The following is a 25,478-nucleotide window of genomic DNA, read 5'->3' on the forward strand; positions in this document are numbered from 1 at the left end:
GTGCTGCTGCACCTAGACGCTTGGTGACGGCAAGCGACAATGATACGAGTGGCAACGGAGCGGTGTGCTTCAGCCGATTGTCGGTGTTCAACAGAGAATAAAGTGATGGTGCGCTATATGGCAGCAAGTGGGAATCTGAGCAGAGCGTTAGCAGCTGATAATTGCAGTTTACAAATGTCAAACAGCGTAATGCCATCGGTTGGCGGAAGCCTCGATTCATGCATGATGAGGCACACATGAGGATGATCGCGCAGCCACCAGTCTGTGGCTCGCTTAGGTTCTGACACTGCTTACCTCAATCAGGAACGTTTGGCCAGGGTTTGGATTAGTAGTCGGCTTGGTCCTTGTCCGCAAAATCGAAAGTCAAGCTCTAGAGCGAGGAGGGTGAAGATGATGGGAGCAGACCTCAACAGCGACAGGATGTTGAAGGCTAAAAGAATCTGGAGGACAATTCCGAGGTTGCTGCCACCACTCAACAGACGCGGGCGCAATATTTCAGTTGACGCAGGTGGATATCCGCTAAGGCAAGCGTCGACAAAAAGCGTAGGTTGTACACGTGAACGATTCCAGAGCAGTCGATATCTACGGCGCCAGTCAGATGGAACAAATGCTCAAAAGGTCCGATAGGAGGCGCTTGCGTCGTGGCAAGATCTCGAATTGATGGATGGGAACGATACATCCGAACCTATGGGCAAGGACATAAAGGCTTTTAAAGCAGGCCTCGTTTTGCAATAGCAGCCGCCGCCCAGATCAGCGCAGCAGCCCTGCTCAACAGCTTCCTGCACATGGCCACGGACCCGGAGCTCCTTGGGGCGCGACAGACAAGCAATGTCCTATCAACAGCCTAGTATCAAGGCGCGCGGAAGGGAGGAACTGGTAGCCGTTGAACGCCTTGTTCTAAACGTCCTTTGGATGCCGGGATTAGGGGTCTTTGATCTGCAGTCTACTCACATTCCGACATCCCCGTAGCCACGGCTTTGCCTCTTTGGGAGTCGACTGCATGCATAGAAGGAGATTTCGGTGAGATCGCGACAAGAACACGAATATGGTTCTCCGCAACTAGATCGCATGATGTATACACGCTACTGCAGCTCAGCGAGGGTCCATCGACTTGAGACATGCGTTATGGGCCGCTCCGTCCGCTGTCCTTCGCGAGAATCAGGCCCAGCACCAGGGTAAATTTGGTTGGAGAAAAGGCCCTTCCTTACAATCAGAATGGGTTGAACTCATTGAGCAGCTGCCAGTACTCACACTGCTTCTCGAAATTGCACTGGGGCACACGACAATTCATTTTCCATGAATACGTTCACTGTGCGTTCGTTAGATACCACCACTCAGCAGACAGTCTACTTTGATCACAAGCGGGAACCCGAACCCAGGATCTCCCTCGTACGCAATCCCTACTGACATGTCAACCACCAGTCACGGATGCAACCACTTCCCCCTCCCCCCGTCACGCCACCATCAGACCAAACGCCAAACGAGCATCAACGGGAACATCCGATTCGAAACAATCCAAAAGGCAGAAGAAACGCAGCACGTCTGAATCTCAAGCTTTAAGAATGAGTCAAGCGCTGCTCGCGACCGAAATCCTGGTCATCGGTCCAGATTCAGATTTCGACAATCGCCGGCTATCGATCGCGGGCAATACGAGTGTACGATCGTATCGCCCGATTTGGACGCTCGCTTGCGAGCCACCACTGATATGTGATGTGTTCATGTGGGGGCACACAGAGCTGCAGCGACGTTGGAACTGAAACGACTGGCAGCTGATGGCATAACGTCGTTCATATTATGTGATCTCTTCGGTGGCTTTATGGCATTGATGTAGAACTCAAAATACATGATCATGGCTAACGTCTTTTGAACTGCAAGATTCGATGGATTATTCACAAAACGATACTCTTTCAGAACTGCTCCTTCCGAGGAGCCCTACATATTCACCCGATATGGATGCATTAGCTGTCAGGGTACCCAATCCGTCTTCTCGATTCGTGGACTGATCGTCGGAATTCCCTTATTGAGCAAACATGTTATCTGTGTTCCACATGTCTAGTCTGTGTATGTCGTTGAAGCCGCGGGGGGAGCGCGAGGCGAGAGGAGCTTGACAGGGGTACGTCGAACACGACACTTTCTGCCGACAGCATGCACGCAAGCTTCAGCGTAGCTCTGATCAGGGTAGCTGCAGGCCCGCATGTTGAGCTACTCGGTGTTATTGCCTGAGGCAGGCAAGACCTGCACCATACACATCGGAAGACGTGCGGAAGGTGCGGGCAGCACGGCTCTTGTGCAACGCTTGACGAGATGAGGATTTGCAGCGCAGACGCGTAGATTGCAAAGGAATTGAACGGTAGGAAAGGCGGTGTTGACTGTGTTGAGATGCACCGAGTGTCTACTGCTTCTATATTCGAGTCTCATGCGCGCGCGTGTCCTGGCATATCAATACAAATCGTGATTATATCTCGGATTAAATGCCCGGAATACCCTCACCTATAACCCGTCTTTTCTATACCGATCAAAAACAACCCAGTAACAACTCTCATTCGCTCATGCCTCCGGGGTCAATCCGGACCCACTTCAGGACCAGTTCAGGAATCGTTGCCAAGCTACTAGAGGGATTTTACCCGCCATCAGAATGACAGGAAGGCTAGCGTGGAAGATGAGAGGTGAGAATCCTGATCCTTGGTCCGATTCTGCCTAGATCGGTATGACACGGCCTGACCCTGTCCGAACGCGGTTTAGGAACCTTGCCGATGAACAGTTCATCACAAAAAGCAAACATACAAATCCACACATGCCCACAAAGGGAGCACAATTCGCCATGCACATATACGAATGTAAACGTTCCAGTATCGAGACCATTTGATACGAGTTACGGGCAAACAGATCTTCAAAACTTCAGTCTATCGAATCTTCATAATTGATGTTGACGTTGTGCTGCTGCCCACCTGACATAAGTCAATCTGGGTCTTAGTGATCCTGCACACGGAGCTCGAAAGATCCTGTACTCTCAAAATGTTCTTTCAAGATGCTGCACTCCACTGCTGTCAAACCCCGTCTCATTGTGCAACCTGCGTATGCATCCCTCTCCCTCACAGCGGCATTACCTTCCCCCCTTCCCGGTGCTATTTCCGTACAGCAATTACACCTCCACAACGCAAGCGGTAGTTGAACGGAGACTTCTTTCGACCACCGCTTGCACTTCACACACCTTACACGCAGTGGCTTCGAGACATGTAGAAAATGTGTAGCGACACGCCCACCCAAAACTGCAAGCGACACGCCCATAAACACACCATGGCCACACAGCGAAACGCCCACGCATCATGACAGCCATGACACACGGCAACGGCATTCCCACACGACGTCCCCACCCGCTAGCGCGTGTCAGACCGTTGTCATCCTGCCGATGCGTCCTGCCCCGTGCACCATGGCTGATGGGGAAGAGAAGCCGCTGGCCGCCCGAGATGGCCAGGGCGCAACGGCTCGTCGCCTGCGATTTTTTGAGGAGGCTGGATGAGGGCCGAGGAAGGCTTCCCCCGGAACACGTCATTGCTCATCTTGTGTGCAGCAATCTGCAGGTTGCATTTGGGGGCGGGTTTGGTGTTGTGATTGGAGGTATGTGAGGATTACAATTTACTACTTTTCATCTACACCAGATCACCATGTTGCTACTTTTTACAGTTCTACACCTAATTCCCCTCAATGCTGTTGAGTAGATTCGCTTCCTTGACCAACTCGTAGAACAACCCCTTCCTCCGTACGAGTTCCGCCGGGGTGTCGAACTCGGCCACTGTGCCCCTGTCCAGCACAATAATGCGATCGCTGTCGAGAATGGTGTTGATGCGGTGCGCAATGGTGATGATAGTCTTGTTCTTGAACATGCTGGACCTGAGAGTGGTTTGCAGCATGGCATCGGTTTCTACATCGACGGCGGCCTAGGTAGGGTCAGCAACGAGTCAACGGGCTGTTAGTAGTAGTGAAACTTACAGTAGCTTCGTCCAGGACGAGAATGTTGCTGGGTGCGAGGAGGGCACGCGCTAAGGAGACAAGCTGACGCTGGCCAGCGCTGAGGTTGGACCCTCCCTCGTAAATTCGCGCATCCAGCTTGCCCTGCATACTGGCGATATGCTCCTTAAGACGAGCATGCTCTAGTGCACTCCACAGCTCTGTGTCATCGTGAACATGACCCGGATCAAGGTTGTCACGTACAGTGCCCTCGAAGAGCGCTGCGTCTTGGGGAATGATAGCCAGTCGTCTGCGCAAGTCGAGAAGCCCAATTGTACTGGTGTTCAGGTTGTCGATACTCACATGACCCTCTGACGGCTCGATGATGCGGAACAGCGCAAGCGTGAGTGAACTCTTGCCAGCACCTGTGCGACCGACGACACCGATCTTTTCATTTGGCTTGATCTGCATGTTGATGTTTTTGAGTACCAAATCGAGGCCTGGCCGATATCGGGTGCTGTAGTTGTTGAAGGAGACAGCGCCCTGCGAGGGCCAGCTGATTGGTGGCCGGTTCTTGGAGATGACCTCTGGCGCCTCGCTCGGCAAGGCGGCGTACTCAAGCACACGTTCCACAGAGACAATGTTAGTCTCCACTTCAACGGTCTGTCTGACGATCCAGTTGAGGGACTGGGTAATCTGAAGGGCGTAGGACATTGACAGACCGACCATACCGGCCTTGAGACCGCTGTGGCTCGCAACAGAGATAATGGCGAACCCCGCGGCGGCCAAAATGATCACGGATCCTAGAAATTCCAGGCGCACAGCTAGCCATCTATTGGCACTGATGGATGGGTAGTATGCCCTCAGGTTTGCATCCACTCGCCACTCATTCTCTAGCTCGAAGCGATTCTGCTGGCTGTACGCACGGATAGTGCTCATACCACTGAGCGACTCCTGGAAGTGCGCATAGATGGGACTACGGCTAACGCTGTCAAGGCGCTTGAGCTCTCGCGAGGTGCGCAGGTAGTAACGCTGAATGTACAAATACAGCGCACCAAGCGGCAAGATGAGGGTGACGAACATAGGGGTTCCTGCGGAGATCACGACCAGGGTGAATATAGCTGCACATTTCATGTCAGTCAAATGTGTCACAAATGCATACCAAGACGGCTACATACCTCTGGCTGAATTGACAAACAGCATGTTGAATGTTCGCCTGTGTACGTCAGAATTCTATTCGCGGATATCTCGGTGCAGGGATAATCTTACGCTAGCACTTCATCAACCTTGTAGATATCACTAAAAGAGTTCCGTCAGCAGCAGCACGCATCACAAAGGGTGGAAGATCAACTGCAGAATCTGCATGCAGAGGATGCATGATCAATGTGGCATGTGGGATTGGAACAAGACATTGCTCTGGCTTAGATTGAACGTACCTGGAGAACCGGTTGAGGATGCGTCCTGCCGGTGTTGTCTCGAAGAAGCTCATTGGAGAGCGGAAAATGGCAAACGCCATCCGCTCATGCAATTTGCGACTGGCCTATGTTTCGCATTAGCCTTGCGTGGCGCAGCGTTGAGAGCATTTCAGAACGTACCTCGATTGAGCAGAAAATCCAGAGGATGAGTGTCTGCACGACCACGAGAGCTGCAGATCCCACACCAAATGCAAAGTATATGCCGATGTACTTGCCCACATGTGGGTTGCCGCCGTATTGCTGATTCATCTCTGACCACTGCTTGAGCCAGACACTTGCACCTGCATGACGTTAGCGTCTATCATCTCGAGATGAAAAAGTAACGAGCCAATCGCGGATTACGTACCGATGGATGCCACCTGAGCGCCGGCAAGGAGTGCTAGGTAGATGGCGACTGCAACTAGGTTGCTGGTCTTTGCATACTCGCCATACACCGACCACTTGACCTTGCCCTGTTCCGAGAATTCTTTCGTTTGTTTGCTCTTGAGACCATTCTCTTCGTCAGTCGTCTTGCCACGTAGACCCTTGAAACTGGCAGTGCTGGCTCGACGAAGGGTTGCAAAGCTGTGTTTGCGGGCGGTACCGTTGCCGGTTCGGAGAGGAGCGAGATGGGATGCGCCTTCCTGAGCAGCCTCAGCTTCTTCCCGTTCCTGGTCATCATCCGAAGCCGGACTAGCGCCGTAGACCGTGGAGTCTTCGTCACTCACGACACTATCAGATGGAGCGCTGTCCTCGTTCTGGTCTTCGTTCTGCGACGTTTTGATCAAGCTCGCAATCTCGCCCTTCATTGCCATGAGCTGAGTGTAGCTGCCCCTTTCAAGGATCTTACCCTCACGCAGGAGCAGGATCATGTCGGCTTCCACTAAGACAGGAATGGAGTTGGTAGCCAGAATCCTTGTCTTACCAGCCAGTAGACCGTTGGGCCCGAGGACATTGTTGATCAAGTGTCGCCCAACATGCTGGTCAACAGCGGACAGACAGTCGTCGAGCAAATAGACATCAGCGCGAGCATACACAGCACGCGCAAGGGTGAGACGGGCCTTCTGCCCACCTGACAGAGAGATACCGCGCTCACCAACTTCCGTCTGATCGCCATCAGGGAGCTGAGCGAAGTCGTCACGCAGAGCGCAGGCAGCAACAGTCTTTTCATAGAATTGAGGGTCCCAGCGATGACCGAAGACGATGTTCTCACGTACAGAGGCGTTCATTACCCAAGCTTGCTGGGGTACATAGGCTGACTTTCCGTGAAGGACCACCTCACCATTGATCTTCCATAGGTCACCGAGCACTGCTTGTAGAAGCGACGACTTTCCAGATCCGACGCGACCAACGATGCACGCAAGATCGCCCTTGTGTGCGGTAAAGTTGATCTGTTCAAGAGTGCGACGTTCGGCGTTCTTGTCCCAGGTGAAGCTTGCATCCCTGATGCGAACTGATTCTTCACCGGTCTCTTCAACAGCGGGCTCGCGACGAACGGCATCGGCTTGAAGCTCATCAGCAGTCAGATAGCTGGTGAGACGGCTGACGGCGACACTGGCTTCGACGATCGCAGTGATGACCATGGGCAGGATGGCGAGCGGGAAGGTGAGGAGATTGAAGAGCGTCAGGGCGGGAAAAACAATGTCGGTGGTCAGGGGACGGTCCTGGGTCCAGACAAACACGCCGAAGGTCGAGCAAGAAACTAGGAATGGGGTAGTCGACCACGTGAAGGTGGAGAAAGCCTGAGTAGCACCGATTTTGCGCAAAGTCCTAAGTTCCTGGTCGTTTCGGATGTGATTCAGGCGACTGGCGAAAGCGGTTGTCCAGGCGTAGAGCTTGATTGACTTCATGTTATTGAGAATCTCAGAGATCAGCTTGGTACGCGCGTCCTTGTTCTTCATCTGTTCCTTCTGCAATGTCTTCATCAGACGTGCGATGACACCGTTGATGGGAATCATGATGATCATGACTGCTACTCCCGCAAAGCACGCTGGGCCGAGAAGCTGGTACAATGAAAGCATGCAGAGGACAATCTGGAAAGGGGCGGACCACAGCTGCTGTCCGTACTGGGCAAGATCTTGCAGACGCTGCGTGTCGACAGCCATGTAGTTGACGATGTCACCGGTCGACTTGGTGGCTCGACCCTCGTTGGAGAGACGCGTGGATTTGGAGTAAATGGCAGCGGTCAGGCAAGACTTGATGCGCATACCAGTCTCGAACGATCGCTGGAAGTACTGGTGGAGAGCGGCGGTCTGCGAGACAGATACGGCGAACATGCTGAGGGCGATGGCTGCGCCTCGTGCAACAGGCTGCGGGTGATCTGTCTCGTACGATTTAACGAAGGTGATCAGAAGTCTCAACAGCTGTGGCTGGGCGAAATTCAAGCAGTCGCTGACAGTCTTGATGCATGCACCGCGGAAGTATGGGCCCCCAAAAGAGCGGAACAGCGCCATCCATAGCGAAGGACTCTTCTTGTGCTCCACCTCATACCCCCAGTTCTCCTCAAATACCTCAGCGGTATGCTTGGTGGAGTCGCGTTTTCGCAGGTTCCATAGATCATCCTGGGTGAGGAAGTGCTTGTAACCGCGCTTCATCATGGGCGTCATCCAACCGAATGTGAGGACCGAGAAGACATCGGCGTATTCGTAAGGGCATTCATCGTCGTCACCCAGCGCGTCATAGTCGCTCAGCCGCTTCTGCACCAGCCACTCCAGCGCAAACTCAATCGCAGCCAATCCTACGCTGGCAGTGAAAACTGCGAAGTACGCCACATGCTCCTTGTAAAGCTGCTGAGAGACGAGCGAGCGAAGCTTTACACCGTTTGCGATGAGGAAGAGCAGCCAGTAGAAGAGAACGACACCGTTGGCATTGCGCGAGCGCCAGTGCTCGATGTACTGGATGTAAAAGATGACGAAGAGCGAGGCAATGGTGACGGCGGTGGTCCAAAAGCGGAAATCCCCAGCCCAGATGCCTGTGAAGTACTCAATCTGGAGGGCGGCTTGAACGGCAGTTGTGGTGATGAGGGCTCCAAGGGTAATCTGTTTGGCAGTCAGCAAGAGCCCGTCTTGTTGTACCTTGTGGTATTCTCCACCAATTTGGCGTAAAAGTGCCAGTTCTGCTTGACAGGCTGCGGCGTGCATTTCCTATACAGATACCACAACGCGCCTGCTCCTCCTACAATTCCCCACACGGCAACCACCATAATCCACACATCGAGGAAACATGGCGTGAAGTCGAACCGGATCGGGCTGATTGGGCCCCAGCCTTCGCCGTTACCGCATAGTGGCTGGCGATTGTGCTTCGATGCCTGGAGATAACCGTAGCTGACACCGGTGCCGTGCTCGAGCGGGGAGGAGGGCAGGAAGGGGATTTGCTGTCCCTGCATTGAGTGTGTCGTGTGCGCGCGGCCAGGCTCTGTGTCGCAGAGTCACAGGCTGGGCGGGTTTGGGCGGCGTACAAAAAGAATCGTCGACGCGCTCGCGTGGTTGGATCTTTGACAAGGCAAGAGCTCGGACATCCACCAATTCCGTCATGCATTCGGCATTAGCTCGTGGGAGGTTTGTCAGCGAACAAGGATGCAGCCAACCTTTTTCTGATACAAGAGAACTGCGAGGGTTTAATCGATTCGCCTATAGCCGCAGGCTCAGTGTACTCAGCGCACTACACAGAACGTCCAATCTTGATCCGCGGACATCGCATCATGGTTGACGTTCTAACACGCATTGACAAGCTTCGGACCCTTGCTCGGAGTCGCGAACCGGTATCGCAGAGCTAGGCTACTGTCACGTGCAGCCCGTTTCTCCGTAGTCCAACCCTCGAAGAAGAACGACATAGCTATTCAGCTAGGCCAACATCCTCTGAACTGATCCTTGACATAACAGTACCGTATTGGCCAAGTTTGAGACCACTGCAATGCGCCGATATCAAGCTACGAATTTTCTCACGATTATACGTAAGGAATGAATCTCCTAACTTTTAGGAGTGTGGAACCTACCATATAATGCGCCTGAAAGCAAGAACGATATCTCGAGAGTTGGAAACGAAGATCAGTTAAATTGTCTTTGGCGCACCTTCGTTCTACACATTGATAAGCGAAGCACAAAGTGCCCTTGGAAAGACAGGCTATCCTGTATCGAGAGCCCAGCTCACGGCGATACACACCTTGCTAATGTGCTGACCGGTCACTAGATACTCAAACGCCTTCACATCTCATCCCGCCCAAACCCAAAAATCTTCTCGTCTGGCACGTTGAGGGGTTTCGAGGTCACGAAACGCATGACATCCTCCAACTGCTGCTTACTTCCTACCATGATACCCCTGACTACCGCACCCTTACCAAGCGCAAGCGCCGCAAAATCTGGCATCTCCACCTGCGGACAAGAAGCAAGGAATCCAATGACAGCGATGTTCCCACCATACGCCACCGCGTCAAGGCTCTGCACGATCGTTCCAGCGCCGCCATTCTCGAGGACAAAATTTGCACCATGGCCACTGGTGATCTTGAGGACCTCCTGCGACCGATTAGAGTGGTCTTGTAGTTGATGGTGTAGCCGGTGCCGTGAGTTCTCTGGACTTGCGCGAGCTCATCATCACACGAAGACGTAATGATTGTGGTAGTGCCAGCGGCATTTGCGAGGATGAGTCCAGTGACGGAAACCCCACCGGTACCTGCATCTGTCATCAGCATGATACTACATGGCAAGAGGAGTATGCTGACCAAAGAGGAGCACAGGTTGTCCTGGCTTCAACGGGACGTTGCCGTACAATGCGTTCCGCGCTGTGGTCCCCGTGCACACCAGGGCACTCAGTTGCGCGAAGCTGAGTTCAGTGCCAGAAGGGATCTTAACGAGCGCCGAACTAGGCAATACGATGTACTGTCGGAGTACACCATCATAGCAACCGCAGAGGCTGTGGTGCTAGTCCGGCATAGCACCGTAGAGTGTCTTCAGGTCAAAAGAAGCGATGACCTTGTCTCCTTCGTCGAAGTCATCAACGTGGCTACCCACGGAAACAACTTCGCCTGAGAGATCGGAGCTGGGCACCACATTGTCCTTGATGGGAAAAGGATACTTCCCAGTTGCAACAGCAAACCCGCGGAAGTTGAGCGCTATGTTATTAGCCTTGATCAGGACTTCGTTGGGGGATTTCTTCCTGGTAGACCTGGGGATGTTGAATGCAGGTGCGCTGAGGCAGGCGGAAGACTTGTTGTTTGGCCATGGCGGTATCAATGTCAAGAAACTCTGAGGTGGATGATAGGGAGGATGTTGGTCATTCTCTATCCTGATCGTGCAGAAGGGCATTTATAGCTTTTTCTGGCATATGAAGTGCTGATAATTCGGAGTATCTCTCAAAATCACCATAGTCACTTGAGATATTGGTGTTTACACAAAAGCTTCGTTTTCTTGTGGGCGCAAGCGCAAGTGCAGCCGCCAAACCGACGAAGTAGCCAGGAGGCAATCAATCAGAGGGGCAATCTTCTTGACCTGCTGCCGATGTTATCCTGACTACTACAATCTCAATTATTAGGCCTATATCAGCAGGCCGTTCAGGCATTGCTTCATTACGAGTCATCGCAATGCAGTGAAACTACACTGGTTTGCTGCGTCCTACTCAGTGTCTATGAAACGATTACATCTGAGGTTACCAAGCGGAGGCGCCACCTCAAGGTAGGCCACTCAGAGTTACTTCGCATATATAAGTTAATCATTGCAGGAGTGTGTCTTCGCGATAATGTTTTCTTGATGTTATTGACGCGAAATTTAGTGTGAGTACAGATGGCGAATGGGTTGGAAGTTGCCGAATCATGCGAGAGTCTCGATGAGTCGAGCCGGATCATGTTTCATCAACTACATTTCACCGTCCGGTACTGTTGAAAGACATCAAGACATTTCCAACTAGAAGCTGTCTCGACACTCGCGTCTTGCGCGACACTTGATATGACAATGGATGGTTATGTCTGTGTTGGTGAAGGAAGGCTGAAGGGGCTTAAGATGAGTGAGACCTGACCACAATGTGCACACTGTAAACAGAAAAGGCATGCGTTGGTATTTGTTGATGCCCGGGTACATCACCCAGCACCCATGTCATCTTGGATCTGTTGCCGCACTAGCCTTAATTGTGAGCGTTCCGACTTCACAGCGCTCCTCCTTCACAGCGCTCCTCGAGCCTCTAGACAATGACCTTCTCGATATTATACCTGACCTAGATTGTGTATGCTTTGACGACCTGGGGAGCCTTCCTTATGGTTCTTTGCCAAAAAAAAACTGCTTATTGGTCACCAACTCAATACGCTCAATCCGATCTATGCGTGCTGGCGAAAATGGCAGGATTCGCAATGCATCAATTTCTTCACCGTGGTGGACGGTAAACACAGCCACGTGAGCCTCTCAGAACTCGCTCGACATAACTCCAGCCATTCTTTCGACAAACCCTACCCAGAAGACTCCATAGGGCTCGACAATACCGATAGCACCCGGCTTACAATCTTGGTCAGGTAGTCTTTAATTGCAGCTGGGCGCACTGAAAACAATGTGCTGAAAGACGTGGAGCACCATGGAAAACGTCTTGTTAAGGCGCTTCAATGGATGAAATCACACAGCCTGCCCACAGCGAACTACCTGCCTCCCACAGAGAAACAACGCCTATTACACCAGAAATAGTAGCCCCTCATTGCTGCTCATGCGCGTTCAGGACTGCCTCTATGCTCATACCACCCTGCCGTTGCAGCCGTGTCTCTGGTTTTGGCCCGGTGGGCAGGTGCTGAGACAGCAGTGGTCGAACGTATTGCCTTGGTTCCGCTGTCCCGCTGGTGCTGTTCACTTCGTGGCTCTGATTGATCGCAACGTCGGTATTATGTGGTGGCGGATGTCCTGGAAAGCATGTAGTGCATGGGAAATCTAAGTTGCAGCCAAACTTGTAGCCAAGATCTCGGTGAGTCACTTCGAGACTGCTTTCGTCAGAAATGGTCGGGAGGTTTAGAGAGAGAAGGATACCCATACCATAGCGAAGGGTCCAGCTTGGTGAGCTCCCCTGCAACGCATATATCTATGTCGCTGCCACCGTTGTCGCTGCATCCGAGAGGAAGATCTGCGGGGCCCTTGCGCGTTAAACCTTTGGCAATTGGTCCCGCGCATTTCGAGCTTATTGCACTGTAACGCGCATAATGGGGCGGACTACCTGCTTTGCCTTAGCAAAAGCCAGCGATGTTGAACATATACACTCACGGCTCATAACTGACAATGTCGCAAGCGCTGGTGTCCAACCTGCGTCGACCAAAGTGGCTATAACTTCATGTAGGTTAAGTGCACCCCTACGTATCGTCTTCAAATTGTACGCCGATGGAGCCTTGGCCTCTAGATTTACCCTGAATACACGCAACACTTTCGCTGTAACCTTGTTAAGGTTCTTAACGGCTAGATCAAGGCTCTCAATGGTCTTGTCATGGTTTTCGATGGCCGTGTCAAGGTTGTTAATGGCTTCATAACGTCCCTGAATGACCTGAGCGTCTTTCCATATGTTCAGGTTCTCATCAATGATACTTCTTCTCATCGACCTCTTCATTGCCACCAAATTGCTTTTTAGTTTCTCCTCCTTCGACTTTCTCTCCATCAGCCTCTTCTCCACCACAGCTGCGTAGCTGAAAAACATAAACAGCTGCATCCGCTTAATCGAGTCCGGTGTTTTCAGTAGTATCGATGCTGACATTATTGTGTCAGCAAGAGATGCAAGTATATTCGAGCCCCCAAATCCATCCGATCCGTGCTGCATTCGCAAGGACGACCGTAGTACACTTATATCGGTGGTGGACAACTGAATCGGTTTATCGAGGAACTGTTTCACAATCTTTTCAAGCGTGGATAGTGGCTCAGGTTGTGGTCTTGACGCCCGTTCTTCTCGTTCCGGTGGGCGGCCTGTGTAGATAATTGCGTCGTTCATGTTCGATGAGTTCATAGGAAAGGCTTGCGGGTCCGCGTATAGGCAGCTTGAGAAACCGCAGTTGGCGCAATCACCCGAATGCTTTTTGGCCCAGCGAGCGGTATGTCAGGAGCGGCGTTCCGCAACGGCGTACTCACGCCTGAGGAGGGGGTAGACGCGCCAAGAACTGGCTGGCGCTAAAATCAAGCCGGACACTTTAGGCTTGGCGTGAGCGTTACAAAGCAACAGCCACGAACAGCTCATGAGTGATAGCTTCGTGTCCAAAGTGGTTGGAGACATGCAAGTTGTTGGGGTCATTCAAGTCGAATGAAGCCGTCGAGTATCACCTGTCGAGAACACAACGTGAGTGTCTGCGCGGTGCCCATGGAAGACCAGTTACACCCCGTGACTTGCGGGGTGTTCCCGCACACGGACATACCGTGTCTGTGCGCGCAATGCGCCGAAACACCAAAATCATCAATCCAAAATTGAGGCTGTAGAGCCACACACAATGGTTATTATTATGAGAATTTCTGGTGGAGTAGTCTATAGACCTATATGAACAAGTTTCTCACTCTAACTTTTGTGGTGCTCTGATTGGGCAGCCACGGCTGTTGTATTTTGCCGGAGGGGATGGGGAGCAAGGCGCAGCAGCAGCACAACCACGGGCAGCTGCACTACCACAATTCTGCTTCTTTCTGGGTGCTGCAACCTCTGAGGCCTTGCGCTTGCCTCTTTGGGACAATTGTATAGGTTTTTTTTTGGTGTTGCGCTGTTACGATCAAAGGGCAACCCGCAACAACACTGAACAAACAGGACTACGCAACGATACGAGAGGAGCCGAGGAACTGTAGTATCGATCGACCCGAGCAGTGGGGCCGCGTCGGCGATACTCAGTATGATCATCACTCTCAGTTGAGCAACTCAAGCGACTCGATTGACCCGAGCAGTGAGGCCGCGTCGGCGATACTCGGCACGAGCAGTATACTCGGTACGAGCAGTATACTCTGTACTACTCATTGCAACCAGTCGCCACGGTCTTTGACTAGCCGACTACCTGACTATTTACGAAAGTTATTACAACCCGCCCGGATAGTCTACCCCTGACCACCCGAGCTTTGCTTAGGTGACTGTCAACCCCTACGGCCTCCCTGTACCTCTGCTCATCCCCAAGAACCAATCGACTAGTGTCTACGAGCTTTGCTTAAGGCACGAATCGCAACAAGTACTTACGAGCTTTGCTTAAAGTACAACTTCAACAGTTGCCTTGTATAGTAGTGCTCCCAGAACCGTCCCAAGTAGATCCTTGCCTGAACAGGAAATAACCTATATATAAAAGAGACATTGCATCTAGTAAAATATTACTAAAATAGGCAATGGTCATGTGACTGATTTCCAAAAAAAAGGAAATCACTACAGGAGTATTCTCTAGACTATAACAAGTAACCGGGGTTTCTATACTTTACCAAGGGTAGCTAGTCCAGGGCCCAGTATGCCGTAGGGCATGTTGGATTGTAGGAAGATATTGCAAAGTTGAGTGAGTTGTAGACAAGAACTTTGTTGGTAGTGATGTGAGTGCACAAGAGCAGTACTGTGGAAGATTGTATTCTTGACTGCGGAGATGCTAACTATGCTGCGGCAGATGAACTCCTCCCACTTCCAATACTTCTTGGAGTACTGTAGCAGAGGCTGCCCAAGTTGCAATCGTGTTACCATTGACCTTTGTAGTGATCTTCAAAGCAATCAATCTGACGACTTGGCGGCTAACAGACCTAGCAAGTCCATGGATGGGGTGTAGCTGGTCGTTTGAAAACACCTACAGTCCTCACAGTGGTTTCCTCCACACAAACCGTAGTTCAGATAGTAACAATACTACACATGACATCCATACTTGTACCTATGAACAGTATTGATGGTAATGGGATTGAGTTACTCTCAAAGAGGGGGAAGTAACTCGACAATGCGCAGAACGCGTCGATAGAAGTGAGTATCAAGAATACAAAGGTTACTTTCCTCTCATGGTAAATAGAGATGTGTCATCCAAATCTTGTAAACACTATCTTGACTTCTTGGAAGCATCGTTGGGAACGGAACGGCGATACAAACTTGAGTGTAGGGTTCAGTATTCCACTCACCAAAAACTCGTCTACCTCCAACCCGTATCAAGGCAGGATAAGACTGAGCTACGAATTGCCACGTATACTTGCCCACAGTCACCCAAGACCTCCGGTCGCTACCCAGGCAACTGATTCCCACGTAGACGCATATACTTGTCCATCATCGCCTTCAGTACAGAAGTTTCAGAGCACCCAAATGCAACCGAGTTTCCCAGTCCACTCAATCCCAGCCACAAGAATATACTCAGTGCTATGCCAGTCTTTTGCAAGAGTCACATCTTTATCAGTAGTATTAACGTCCGGAAATGTCTCGCAGTATTGGAGACCGCCGAGCTGGCAGGAGACGAAGCCAGTGTCATCATTCGTGCTCGTGAAGTCGCCGGGTTTGATGGATTCTGGTGATTTGGATGCGTCTGGTTTCGGTGATGCACTTCTGCTATTGGTATTGTTGTTCATGCCGTACTTGCCGTACTTGTTATCGGGAGTCGAAAACCTCTCGACTTTCCCGAGGAGCTCGTCAAAAATTTCAAAGCAATTCATTTCGCCGTCCTCATCCTCGTCGTCGGAACTGTGGGCGTCGGAGTCATCCAGGCATCGATAAATGCCCTCATACTCTTCTTCACCGTAGACTGTTGGTCCGTCAAGCATCACCGTGTCATTGATGGGCCAGGATTACGGGAGGCGCCACAGTCTTATCGATACCATGTTTCAATTTCATGGCTTTGGTGGCGCCATGATTACTGTGCCTCAGCCAGACGAGACGCTCATCGTTTTGTTCCTTACCTCTGAGCGCTTGCATGAAAGCTTCATTTTAAGTTGTTCGGGACTGGTGCTTCATACAGTTTCTGCAGCGACATATGAACGTTTAGGATGGATATCTGTGGATCATGGGATATACGGGCGCGGGGTGGAAGGTCGTTGGATACCCAATGCTGAGCTAGCGCACCCTCTGGCAGTATACATGTCGACGTTGCCGCTGGCTACTGTGACCATGATCTAATCAATCGCGTTGAAGTTCGATAACGCTTTGAGGAACACATCAGGCGAAGCGATCGTGCCGACCAATTGACTCGACCGCAACGACGACTCATGAACGTGTGTCCATTCTTGGAATTTGTGATGGACACAAGATTAGTTCACACCCAACAAATCAGGCAACTCACACAACCTCCCCGGCCTCTGATACTCTTCCACCAGCTCCAAAAACTCCCTCTTCTCCTTTTCACTCGCAAACTCAATCTTCGCGCCTGAAATGACTTTCTTCCGATCAACCTCCACCGCCTTGCCCTTCCCCTTGCCCTTCTTCATACCAGCAGCACTAGCACGCCGATCACTTTTCCCACCTCCGCCCCTATCACCTCCGCCGTTCCCCTCACTGGCCTCAGTAATAGTATTCGCATCATCAACAACACTATCCTTCCTCATCGCCCTCCCTGCCTCCGCAATCGGCACCCTCAAACCCTTGACTTTGACTTCTTTCCCACCGATGTCCTGAACCTTAACCGGGTTCGTACTGCTGTTCAAATAAAATGCGAGGTACCCGGCCCGGAAGCTCGCACTGAAGTGTATCAACCCAATAACAGCACCAGTGTCTGTATCCTCCCACACCCTCAGATTCTCGAGCGCGCACATCTGCTCCGCATATGTGAACGAAGAAAGCGTGCCTTCGTGTATACGCATGGTCTTGGATGTGCGGAATGTGGCGAGGAGAATGCGGCCCATGATCTCGTTTTGGAAGAGGGATGCTGCCTGCGAGTCTTCGAAAACGTAGTTCACCCAGCTCGTCCGTGCTGACTTGACGAGGCGGTTCCCGTACCTTACGTCGTGAAATCTGAGTTCGCAGGGTACCGTCATGCTGACTTTTGCGGGTGAGAAGTAGCTGGAGTAGGGTATGTACATCTCCCCATCCTCCATCTTGAGCTCGACGCGGACGTTGTTGTCGTCGCTAAGCGCCCATATAGACGTCACAACGCGGACGTTCTTCGTCTCGGGATCCGTGATGCGCTTCCGGACGACGGCAATCCGACATGAGTCGCAGGCTGAGACCATTTCGATGTCGGCGATGGGGTCAGGGTTATCGGGGTCCGGGACAGTTTGTTGAGAGTACTCGAGGAGGGTGCCGCGGCTGTGCGGCGTCAGTAGGTTAACGTGTGAGTGCGTGGGAGAGGTGGAAGGACGCTTACACGTCACATAGGACGGCGGAGTTGCGGAATGCTTCTTTTTCGAAAGCTGCTTTTTGGCTTGCTGTGGTGCAGCTGCGGTGCAACTTCGTTATGCTGTCCTGCCGTACTGGGAATGGGCTTAGTGTCGAGTTCGATTTTACTCTGCTGATGTCCGGGGTCGATTGAGAGGAAGAAGGTCTTATCGCTGGAGGCGGTAGAAGGGTCAGGGAGCTTGTGTTTGGTTGCATAGTCTCACTGAGCTCAGGCGTCCGGGGAAGGGGCAAAGATTCGGTAACAGAGATGAGCGTATGTTTACTATTCAGCGACCCTCGTGACGGTACTGACGAGGTTGACGATGCGTAACTGCTAATCGAGTCGCGTGCTGATGAGCCTCCGAAGCTGAATTCAGACACACGTTTCCGAGGTGGTGTTGGCGGCATGGTGGCATGTCCGCCTGGCAGAGTAGGAGACACCTCATTGCTGGTTGGTCTCGATGTTAGGGAAACTGCCGATTCGGAGCGCTGTCTTGCGTGCGGCAATATCGCTTTCGTACCTGTTCGTCGAGACGATGAGGCTGATGGCGATAGCGGGATAGAGGTCGTACCGAGCGGATCCGAATTCTCTGCTGTGGGCGATCTTGCTGGATTCCGTTGGGGTATGGGTGGTGCTTGTTTTGTAGGATTTACAAGAGCAAGCTCCTGTACAAAGCGAGATACTTCGTCAAGCTGTTCTTCAAGACTACCGGGCAAGTCGTACATCGAGTCGAAACGTTCGGCCATGGGAGTCACTACTCGTTCCAGCTGCGACAAAGATCCACTAAAGTCTTTAGCACTACACTGTACACGCCATGGAGACTTTACCTCTGTACCGCCTCAGTAAGAATGCGTATGGACTTTGTGTGCATCTGCAGTAGACTGCTAAGGTCATGTAGGCTTCCGCCCTCGGTAGTCCATATGATGGTCTCGTATTGAGCCAGAACGAGATCACTCCAACTCCGCTCAATGGCAAAGCCGCCAACCGTGCGGTGCTTCCTGATAACCTGATATCGATCGACCAAGGAGTCAAGGTCGTGTATCGTTCGTTGGCAAGAAGACAAAACTATTGCGACTGCATCTTGGGTTCCTTGGTCAGACTTGGATATCAAGCTAGCATCAGTCTCGGCATGTAGTGTTTCTGCTAATTGCTTCAAAGCTTGTGCGAGTCCGCTGATATCGGTTTCGACCGCCTGGAAGTCGATTGGTGCATCTTTCCGACCTGCGGTAAAAGCTCGCCCAGTTTTCCAGGCAACTTGCGATAGCATTAGTATGTCCCCAACATTGGGGACAGGCATGGTGAAGGTCAACAGTCGACCATGCAACAAATGGGAGAATTCCTATCCGAGCGGGTGTAAGACGCAAAGACGCAAAGACGCAAAGACGCAAAGACGCAAAGACGCAGAGACGAGCAGTAACAGTGTTGGATTCGAGCTGTGGGCAGGCGTTGTGAGAAAAGTGCAGATCTGGGGAAGGCTGATGCTTTACACGAGGCACGGCAGACGTGAGGGCGATGAGGCGACTGTAGACGGTACGCCCTAGAACGGACGCAGGTATGAAACCGAAGCCATGCGGCCGGTAACGATGCTTCATTTTGACAGATGGGTGGGGGCATTTCAGTTCGCAGAGGATGAGGTAGAGGACCGGCGTTCGGTTCGAACCAGGCGGGAAGCACGTGGGGTGTGCGCGGACAACCATTGGCGTCCGCGGATGCTGCCGCAACAGCCCTGCCGACTGTCAATACTGTCAGGCCGCGTAGCTCGGGACGTGAAGATAGGCAAACGAATCTGGAACCGATGGAAGCCAACAGGCGCAGCACGCACGTGCAGGGGTCCATTTGGTGTTTTGTCAACAGGTCTCTTACTCGACAGAGCAGGACGCCATAGCGCAGTTGATTATGTAGAGCCCATTGCTTTTGCCCGCGGTGCTTGTTGTACCATGTACGATTGCGATGCCGTACGTAGACGGTCGAGTGTGCCGAGTGCTATAGAGGAGATGCGTCCCGGCGTGGGGCAGCTTTGTCTGCCATTCATGCTTCCAGTCCAACCAACGTCCCCCAAATACCGATGCGCCGAGTTAGTGGTGTTGTACAGTGAAATGGAAACAGTCGATGAAATGCTCGATTGCCATGTGGATTGCCATGGGACGGACTCTATGCGAGCGGAGAGAAGAGACTGTGCATGCGTAAGCTGGTAGTGCAGGCCAGGCTGTCTGGGCCTCGTACCGGATGAGGGAGGGCTTGGGCTGGCTCTGGGAGTAACCAAGGTAGAGGATCAAGGGCAGGTAGCCGTAGTGGATGGCGACGCGGGAGACATCGATGATGCGCGCGATGCGCTCCTGGTGGTGGATTAGCATAGCACAAGCAGGGTGTTTCTTGGCGGCGCACAGCGTACCTTGGACTCTTCAGACAGCTGGAACATGATGTGTGTAGGCGGAGGTGTGCGGAGGGATGCGGCGAAGCGACGCGAGTTCGGGGCGGGCACTCGAGACGCGGAGTTGGTGATGGGCGGATGGGGCTGTTGTCGATGATGGCAGAGGCCATGCCAAAATCTTGAAGCCGGGGGCAGAGGCGCTAGCGACGCAAAGTAGCGCGGCGTCGAAGCTCCAAAACTTCTAGCATCATCTTCCCAGGCGCACCGACACACATAGGACGCTAAACCAATCAATCAATCAATCAAGCAATCAATCAAGCAACCAATCAAGCAACCAATCAAGCAATCAATCAATCAAGCAATCACGCGCACCGACACACCCGTGCACCCGTGACTGCTTCTGCGCAACCCGTGGATAGAAGAGGACATTCGCTTGGGGCAAGAGCTGCACATCGTTGCCATCACGCTCGCCCACCATGTCGGCACCAAGTGCGCGCCACTGGTACGTCTGCTCGCACACGTCTGCTCGCACGCGTCAGTGCCGCAGCTGCTAACGCGCCGCAGGGAACAGAACAAGGAGGCTACCGTATACGTCGGCAACCTCCATGAGCGCGTTACTCCCCGTATCCTCCACGAGCTGATGCTCAACGCCGGCCGCGTACGAAACGTCAACATGCCGGTCGACCGTGTCAACAGCCAGCACCAGGGCTTCGGCTTCGTCGAGTTCCACACGGAGGCTGAGGCCGACTATGCGCCCAAGATCATGAACAACGTCGGCCTCTACGGCAGCCGGATTCGTGTGAACAAGGCATCAGCAGACAAGCAGAAGAACGTGGAGATTGGCGCCGAGCTGTTCGTCGGTAACCTGGACACCATGATTGACGAGAAGACACTCTACGACACATTCGGCCAGTTCGGGCCTCTCACAGTGGCACCCAAGATCGCGCGCGACGAACACGGCCTGTCCAAGGGCTACGGCTTCATCTCCTTCGGCGACTTCGACTCCTCCGATGCAGCTATCGCCAGCATGCACGGCCAGTACATGATGAGCAAGCAGATCTCGGTCCAGTACGCGTACAAGAAGGACGGAAAGGGCGAGCGCCACGGAGACGAGGCAGAACGCATGCTCGCGAAACAGGCCAAGGCGCACGGTGTTGCGCCTGCTGTCCAGCCTTTGCCAGCACACCTGTTCCAGGCAGCGACACCGATGGTACCACCAGGTGGCCCTCCCATGGGTCAGATGCCAGATCCTCGGATGGGCATGGCTGGCACGCCGAACGGACCCGGTGGATACGGGCGACCTCCACCTATGGCTCCGGGAGCTCCTCCCGTTCTCGCACCACCACCTGCTGGGTTGCCGGCACGCCCTCCAAGCGGAGCTCCTGCGAACTTCTACCCTCCGCCTCCTGGCTTTCCAGGCGCTCCGCCACCTGGTGCGCCTCCAGGTTTCGGTCCACCAGGCTTTGGGCCGAGATGATCGCCAACGCGCTTTGCTCCCTACACCCCAGCGCCGCGCTTTAGCGCTGCACTCAACTCACGTCCAGCCGACGAGGCGCGAAGGAGACGTGCATGTCGTTCCCACGGACTTCCACTCGCTGAACGACAACACAACCTCAGCCACGAAGCTAGATGCACCATATATACCCAAAGAGAGGATCGATTCGGCGCAGCCCTTGGCGAGGGGATTGGAGAGAGTTGAATTAGTATGATGAAGCAGGTCAAACAGGACCGTGGACAGGCAAGTCCATAGGATAGCAAAAGACAAAGGAGTCAATGAACGGAGAAGAACGAATACCAGAACAGCCGTCTCGCTGCAGTCGACATCCGTGATGCCAAATAGGGCGCCATGTGACAGTGTCCATGGCCTCAGGTCCCGAAGCTCCCTCCCAGATCCAACTGACAAAGGAAACCCAGATGCGATCAACCAAAACACTCTGAAGAAAACGCTAACCAGACGGACCCCAAACCCTTACTACCAACCCCTTACACGCTTCCCATCCTCACGAGAACGAAACAAATTTAGGATCCCGCGGCACGCCATCACTCCCTACCCCCGCCTTGCTGAACCGCTCCTGCATCAACAACCTCCTCGCCTCATCAAAGCCCACGTTCTTCCTCTTCATGATGCGCAGCACCTCCTTCTTCCCCGCATCATCGAGGCCTTGCCGCGAGTCGCCTTCGACGTTGCCCGTTAGGTCAAAGTCCGAGGAGTGTAAGCCGGCTTCGATATCTTCGCGGAAGGAGGTGGGAAGGCGTTGGTAGAGAGGCGCGGGAGCGAGGCGTGGGAGGAGGGGGAGCCAGCGCGCGCGTGTTAGGTAGAGTGCTAGGCGGTGTGAGCATGTGTTTTGGGGATGGGTGGAGCGTTTGGATGGAAGGGGGACAGGGGTGTGGTGGACGTACAGGTGCCGACGGCGAGGACGAAGAAGGCGATGGAGTAGTGCATGTAGCCCATTATGGCGGTGAGAGACGTGTTTGCGCAAAGCTTTTAGGGGGGGGGGGGGGGTTCAAGTGGCCGCTGGAGGTATACGTCTGCGCGGAGGTGTTCGGGAGTGCGACCAGGTGGTGGTCAATACGATGCGGAAGAAGCGGCAGGAGGCTTGGTATGAAAGGGAAGAAGCGCAAGGAAAGTCGGAGTTGAAGAAGCTGCAGTCGCAGTGTGTGCCCGCTGAGCTCGCAACGAGTCTCTTTCAGCTCGAAGCAGGCAACAAGACGTTTCTGGGTACTATCGCAAGCTGACGACGCTGTTCGCGCTCCGTGATCGTCACAGCCCTAGCGTGGAGGGCCAGCCCAAGCCCCGGCAGCTCAGCCACAGCGGCTGACTAGCAGCTCGGCCGCACAGTTGTTCCATCCCCGCGCACACTAAGCGGCGCATGCTGTCGAAATCGCACATTCGCGAGCATACCGAAAAGTCCGTACCCGCGTATCAACACCCCATACCGACACAATGGCCGCCACTATTTCGCACGACCTTGCCTGGACAGTGACCAAGGGCCACAGCGCCACCCTCGTCAAGAGGGCCAACGGCGTCCAGTTCTCCCGCGACCCGCTGAACCTGAGGAACGTCTACAGCCGCAAGAACGAGGGCCAGATCGCCAACAAGGTCAGGAATCACCCATTGGAGGGGCAAGGGACGTGTGTTGATAATGATTAGGCCATCGGTGTCATCTCCTCTGAGAACGGCGGCGTCACTCTCGTCGTCAAGAAGGCCGACAAGCACCACCAGCCCGCTACCTCCACCCAGACCACCACCTTCGGCGCCTCCAAGGGCTCGCGCAAGTACGTCTCCGACAACGCCTACCAGCGAACCACCCAATACACGCCCAGTTGGAGCATAAAGGAGAATGGACTAACGGTTATCTAGGCTCTACTCCGCCATCGTCAACAGCACCACCAAGCGCAACTACCGCCCCGACCTCCGCAAGGACGCCGTTGCCCGCGCCTCCGCCATCCGCAAGGCCGGCAAGCCCGTCAAGGCTTCCCCCGCCCAGAAGCTGAGGGGCAAGAAGGCACAGAAGGCCGCCGAGGCCAGCGCATAAACTATTCAATCAGAATGATGAATAGTTGAGCGTTTGCGCGCACGAGGGATAGAGGAGTTCGCTGCTTTTGGGGAATGGATCGCATGGAATGGGATGCATGAACGAAGTTTACGAGCTAGGTCAACACGGATGTAGTGGATGATCGGCCGGGAATGAAATGCTTCGAAACCCACATACTGTCCGGGCACTGCAAGTGAAAAAGCCCCAAGGCACGACTGATAGCAGTGCAGGTCTCACTCACGTCCAAAGGACAAGAAGAGTTGTTTCGAGTAACTTTGGCGACACACCGAAAAGGATAACCGATAGTATCTACTCTTCCTCAGCATTTGAAATCAACTGCAGCTTGGAGAGACCTCAAGCCCGTGTCGAGATGCTTTCCATCCTCACCGCTACGTCGATCGCCTTCATCCAAATCACTCCAAATCAGCCAGCAACGCCCCGAAGCCATTGTTCTTGCAAGGGGCCCAACCTGTAAGGAAGCAAGCAAGTAAGTAAGCAAGCAAGCAAGTGAGTGAGTTTGGCCAGATGCCAACCTCTGAGATCATGTCAACTTTCTGGATGTGGGAGCGAACGACACCTTGTACAGCTAGTATCCTCTACCCGGGCTGCATTATGGTAGTGGGTAGGTGTGAGCTCCTGTCCTATTGATGCTGTCGTATGATGCAGTGATTGGTGGGAGAAATTGCTCTCGGTTCTGAACACTACTTACACTGCTTTAGCAAAGCAGATAGGGCTCATTCGATGGACATAGATGGCACACAACTTCCAAGGAACCGGCAACAGTGGTACCATTTACGCATAGCGCAGCTACAATTGTCTTCACTGCGAAGCTACACTTTCTATAGACGAAGCTTTGGCAGCATTCAAGGCGTGGACTGACAGATGTCATTAGGACCTCGTGTAAGTATGCGCCGATGCCTGCACACAGGCGTCCATACATCTGGTCCTACCCCGCCCGTCGCTAGTGACTAGTTGCAGATCTACACTTTCGACGAACAAGCCACTTAGCTAGACACAGCCTCAACACCAGCGATGGCGAGTTGACCTCCTCCAAACAGATCGACGCGGCTCTTGTCGAGACCTAAAGGTCTGGTACATCAGGCTTTCTACGCTCAAGAAAACACCTCCAAACACCTCCAGCTTGCCGGCTTACTCTGCTGGCTGATCGTTATGTCATAAAAGCTCAAGCGATCAGGGCTGAACATCGTGAAATCACTGGATGCCTCCACAAAATAGTGGTCACGGAAAGGGGCTGCATGGAGCCGCTCCTACGGGATAGCAATCTGCTTGGCTGGTCGAGCCCACTCCGCGGAAAGAGGAGAGGACTTGGTGTCGTAGATTTTGAAACATAGCTCAGAAGGATCATTGCGGGCTCTCCGACTAGCATGCCATCGATGAGCACCGCCTAGACAGTATAGATGCGAGTTAAATCCTCCAGAAACATCGAAACACCAACACCTCTTATCCTACTTCAACCTGCATTTGCTCTCCTCCTATCATACCGGCTTCCACGTTCACCTACATCGTCGACGCTACTATCACAGAACTGTACCCTTGTCGACATGGTGGCGCAAAAGTGTAGCGTTAGTGAGTGTAGGAAACGGTGCGCAAGTGGATATAACGCTTGTGACGACCATGAGTCCTCATTCTGGCCAACGATGATAGTATGTTAGAGGCTGACAGAGCTCCAGACAACGACAGGGAGATAGATGATGCTGAACGGCGACGAGAGTAGTGACGAATCGAACGGCAATGGAAGTGATGACAAAGGAAGAGCCTCAGGCAGCTCGCCCGAACTAGGCGACTCAAGTGACCCGGACTAGTGTACACTGGTGTTCGATATGTAATTAACGGACATGAGACGCGCTCTGACGCCTCCATCTTCGAGTCTTAGCAAAATACAAAACAGTCGACTTTGATACAGCTTGTTCGATGATGCTCGT

General features: G+C 53.0%; 9 protein-coding genes across 9 annotated transcripts; 3 read left to right on the forward strand and 6 right to left on the reverse strand.

Moving 5' to 3' along the window:
* Positions 1-1,118: 1,118 nt before the first annotated feature.
* BU25DRAFT_424350 (uncharacterized protein) lies at positions 1,119-1,757 on the forward strand (the record flags this gene model as incomplete). The annotated part of the gene is made up of 2 exons (XM_033708277.1): positions 1,119-1,311; positions 1,423-1,757. The coding sequence occupies 2 exons, from the start codon at positions 1,119-1,121 to the stop codon at positions 1,755-1,757; spliced, it is 528 nt and encodes a 175-aa protein (XP_033558132.1).
* A 1,860-nt stretch (positions 1,758-3,617) lies between these two features.
* On the reverse strand, positions 3,618-8,877 carry BU25DRAFT_413830 (multidrug resistance-associated protein 1). Its single transcript, XM_033707135.1, has 8 exons — positions 8,494-8,877; positions 5,770-8,440; positions 5,544-5,704; positions 5,385-5,488; positions 5,218-5,247; positions 5,127-5,164; positions 3,991-5,069; positions 3,618-3,938 (listed from the first exon to the last, which is right to left on the reverse strand). Exons 1-8 carry the CDS (start codon positions 8,785-8,787, stop codon positions 3,693-3,695), a joined length of 4,623 nt encoding a protein of 1,540 aa, XP_033558133.1. The 5' UTR covers positions 8,788-8,877; the 3' UTR covers positions 3,618-3,692.
* A 727-nt stretch (positions 8,878-9,604) lies between these two features.
* BU25DRAFT_433760 (NAD(P)-binding protein) lies at positions 9,605-10,702 on the reverse strand (the record flags this gene model as incomplete). Its single annotated transcript, XM_033708807.1, has 5 exons — positions 9,605-9,913; positions 9,976-10,070; positions 10,120-10,318; positions 10,370-10,553; positions 10,605-10,702. The coding sequence occupies 5 exons, from the start codon at positions 10,700-10,702 to the stop codon at positions 9,605-9,607; spliced, it is 885 nt and encodes a 294-aa protein (XP_033558134.1).
* A 1,550-nt stretch (positions 10,703-12,252) lies between these two features.
* Positions 12,253-13,106, reverse strand: BU25DRAFT_424353 (uncharacterized protein; the record flags this gene model as incomplete). Its single annotated transcript, XM_033708278.1, has 3 exons — positions 12,253-12,271; positions 12,401-12,578; positions 12,626-13,106. The coding sequence occupies 3 exons, from the start codon at positions 13,104-13,106 to the stop codon at positions 12,253-12,255; spliced, it is 678 nt and encodes a 225-aa protein (XP_033558135.1).
* Positions 13,107-15,616: 2,510 nt separating this feature from the next.
* On the reverse strand, positions 15,617-18,925 carry BU25DRAFT_424354 (uncharacterized protein; the record flags this gene model as incomplete). The annotated part of the gene is made up of 4 exons (XM_033708279.1): positions 15,617-16,062; positions 16,597-17,558; positions 17,617-18,411; positions 18,456-18,925. The coding sequence occupies 4 exons, from the start codon at positions 18,923-18,925 to the stop codon at positions 15,617-15,619; spliced, it is 2,673 nt and encodes an 890-aa protein (XP_033558136.1).
* Positions 18,926-19,779: 854 nt separating this feature from the next.
* BU25DRAFT_461453 (Tom7-domain-containing protein) lies at positions 19,780-20,047 on the reverse strand (the record flags this gene model as incomplete). Its single annotated transcript, XM_033710445.1, has 3 exons — positions 19,780-19,801; positions 19,852-19,964; positions 20,021-20,047. The coding sequence occupies 3 exons, from the start codon at positions 20,045-20,047 to the stop codon at positions 19,780-19,782; spliced, it is 162 nt and encodes a 53-aa protein (XP_033558137.1).
* Positions 20,048-20,475: 428 nt separating this feature from the next.
* On the forward strand, positions 20,476-21,476 carry BU25DRAFT_348749 (RNA-binding domain-containing protein; the record flags this gene model as incomplete). Its single annotated transcript, XM_033703216.1, has 2 exons — positions 20,476-20,501; positions 20,564-21,476. The coding sequence occupies 2 exons, from the start codon at positions 20,476-20,478 to the stop codon at positions 21,474-21,476; spliced, it is 939 nt and encodes a 312-aa protein (XP_033558138.1).
* Positions 21,477-21,737: 261 nt separating this feature from the next.
* BU25DRAFT_164625 (uncharacterized protein) lies at positions 21,738-22,697 on the reverse strand. The gene is made up of 2 exons (XM_033700760.1): positions 22,400-22,697; positions 21,738-22,322 (listed from the first exon to the last, which is right to left on the reverse strand). The coding sequence occupies exons 1-2, from the start codon at positions 22,449-22,451 to the stop codon at positions 22,000-22,002; spliced, it is 375 nt and encodes a 124-aa protein (XP_033558139.1). The 5' UTR covers positions 22,452-22,697; the 3' UTR covers positions 21,738-21,999.
* A 231-nt stretch (positions 22,698-22,928) lies between these two features.
* On the forward strand, positions 22,929-24,015 carry BU25DRAFT_413839 (ribosomal protein L28e). Its single transcript, XM_033707136.1, has 3 exons — positions 22,929-23,099; positions 23,151-23,275; positions 23,361-24,015. Exons 1-3 carry the CDS (start codon positions 22,944-22,946, stop codon positions 23,533-23,535), a joined length of 456 nt encoding a protein of 151 aa, XP_033558140.1. The 5' UTR covers positions 22,929-22,943; the 3' UTR covers positions 23,536-24,015.
* Positions 24,016-25,478: the final 1,463 nt, after the last annotated feature.

This window comes from Macroventuria anomochaeta (genome assembly GCF_010093625.1).
Source record: "Macroventuria anomochaeta strain CBS 525.71 unplaced genomic scaffold BU25scaffold_33, whole genome shotgun sequence".
Classification (NCBI taxonomy): Eukaryota; Fungi; Ascomycota; class Dothideomycetes; order Pleosporales; family Didymellaceae; genus Macroventuria; species Macroventuria anomochaeta.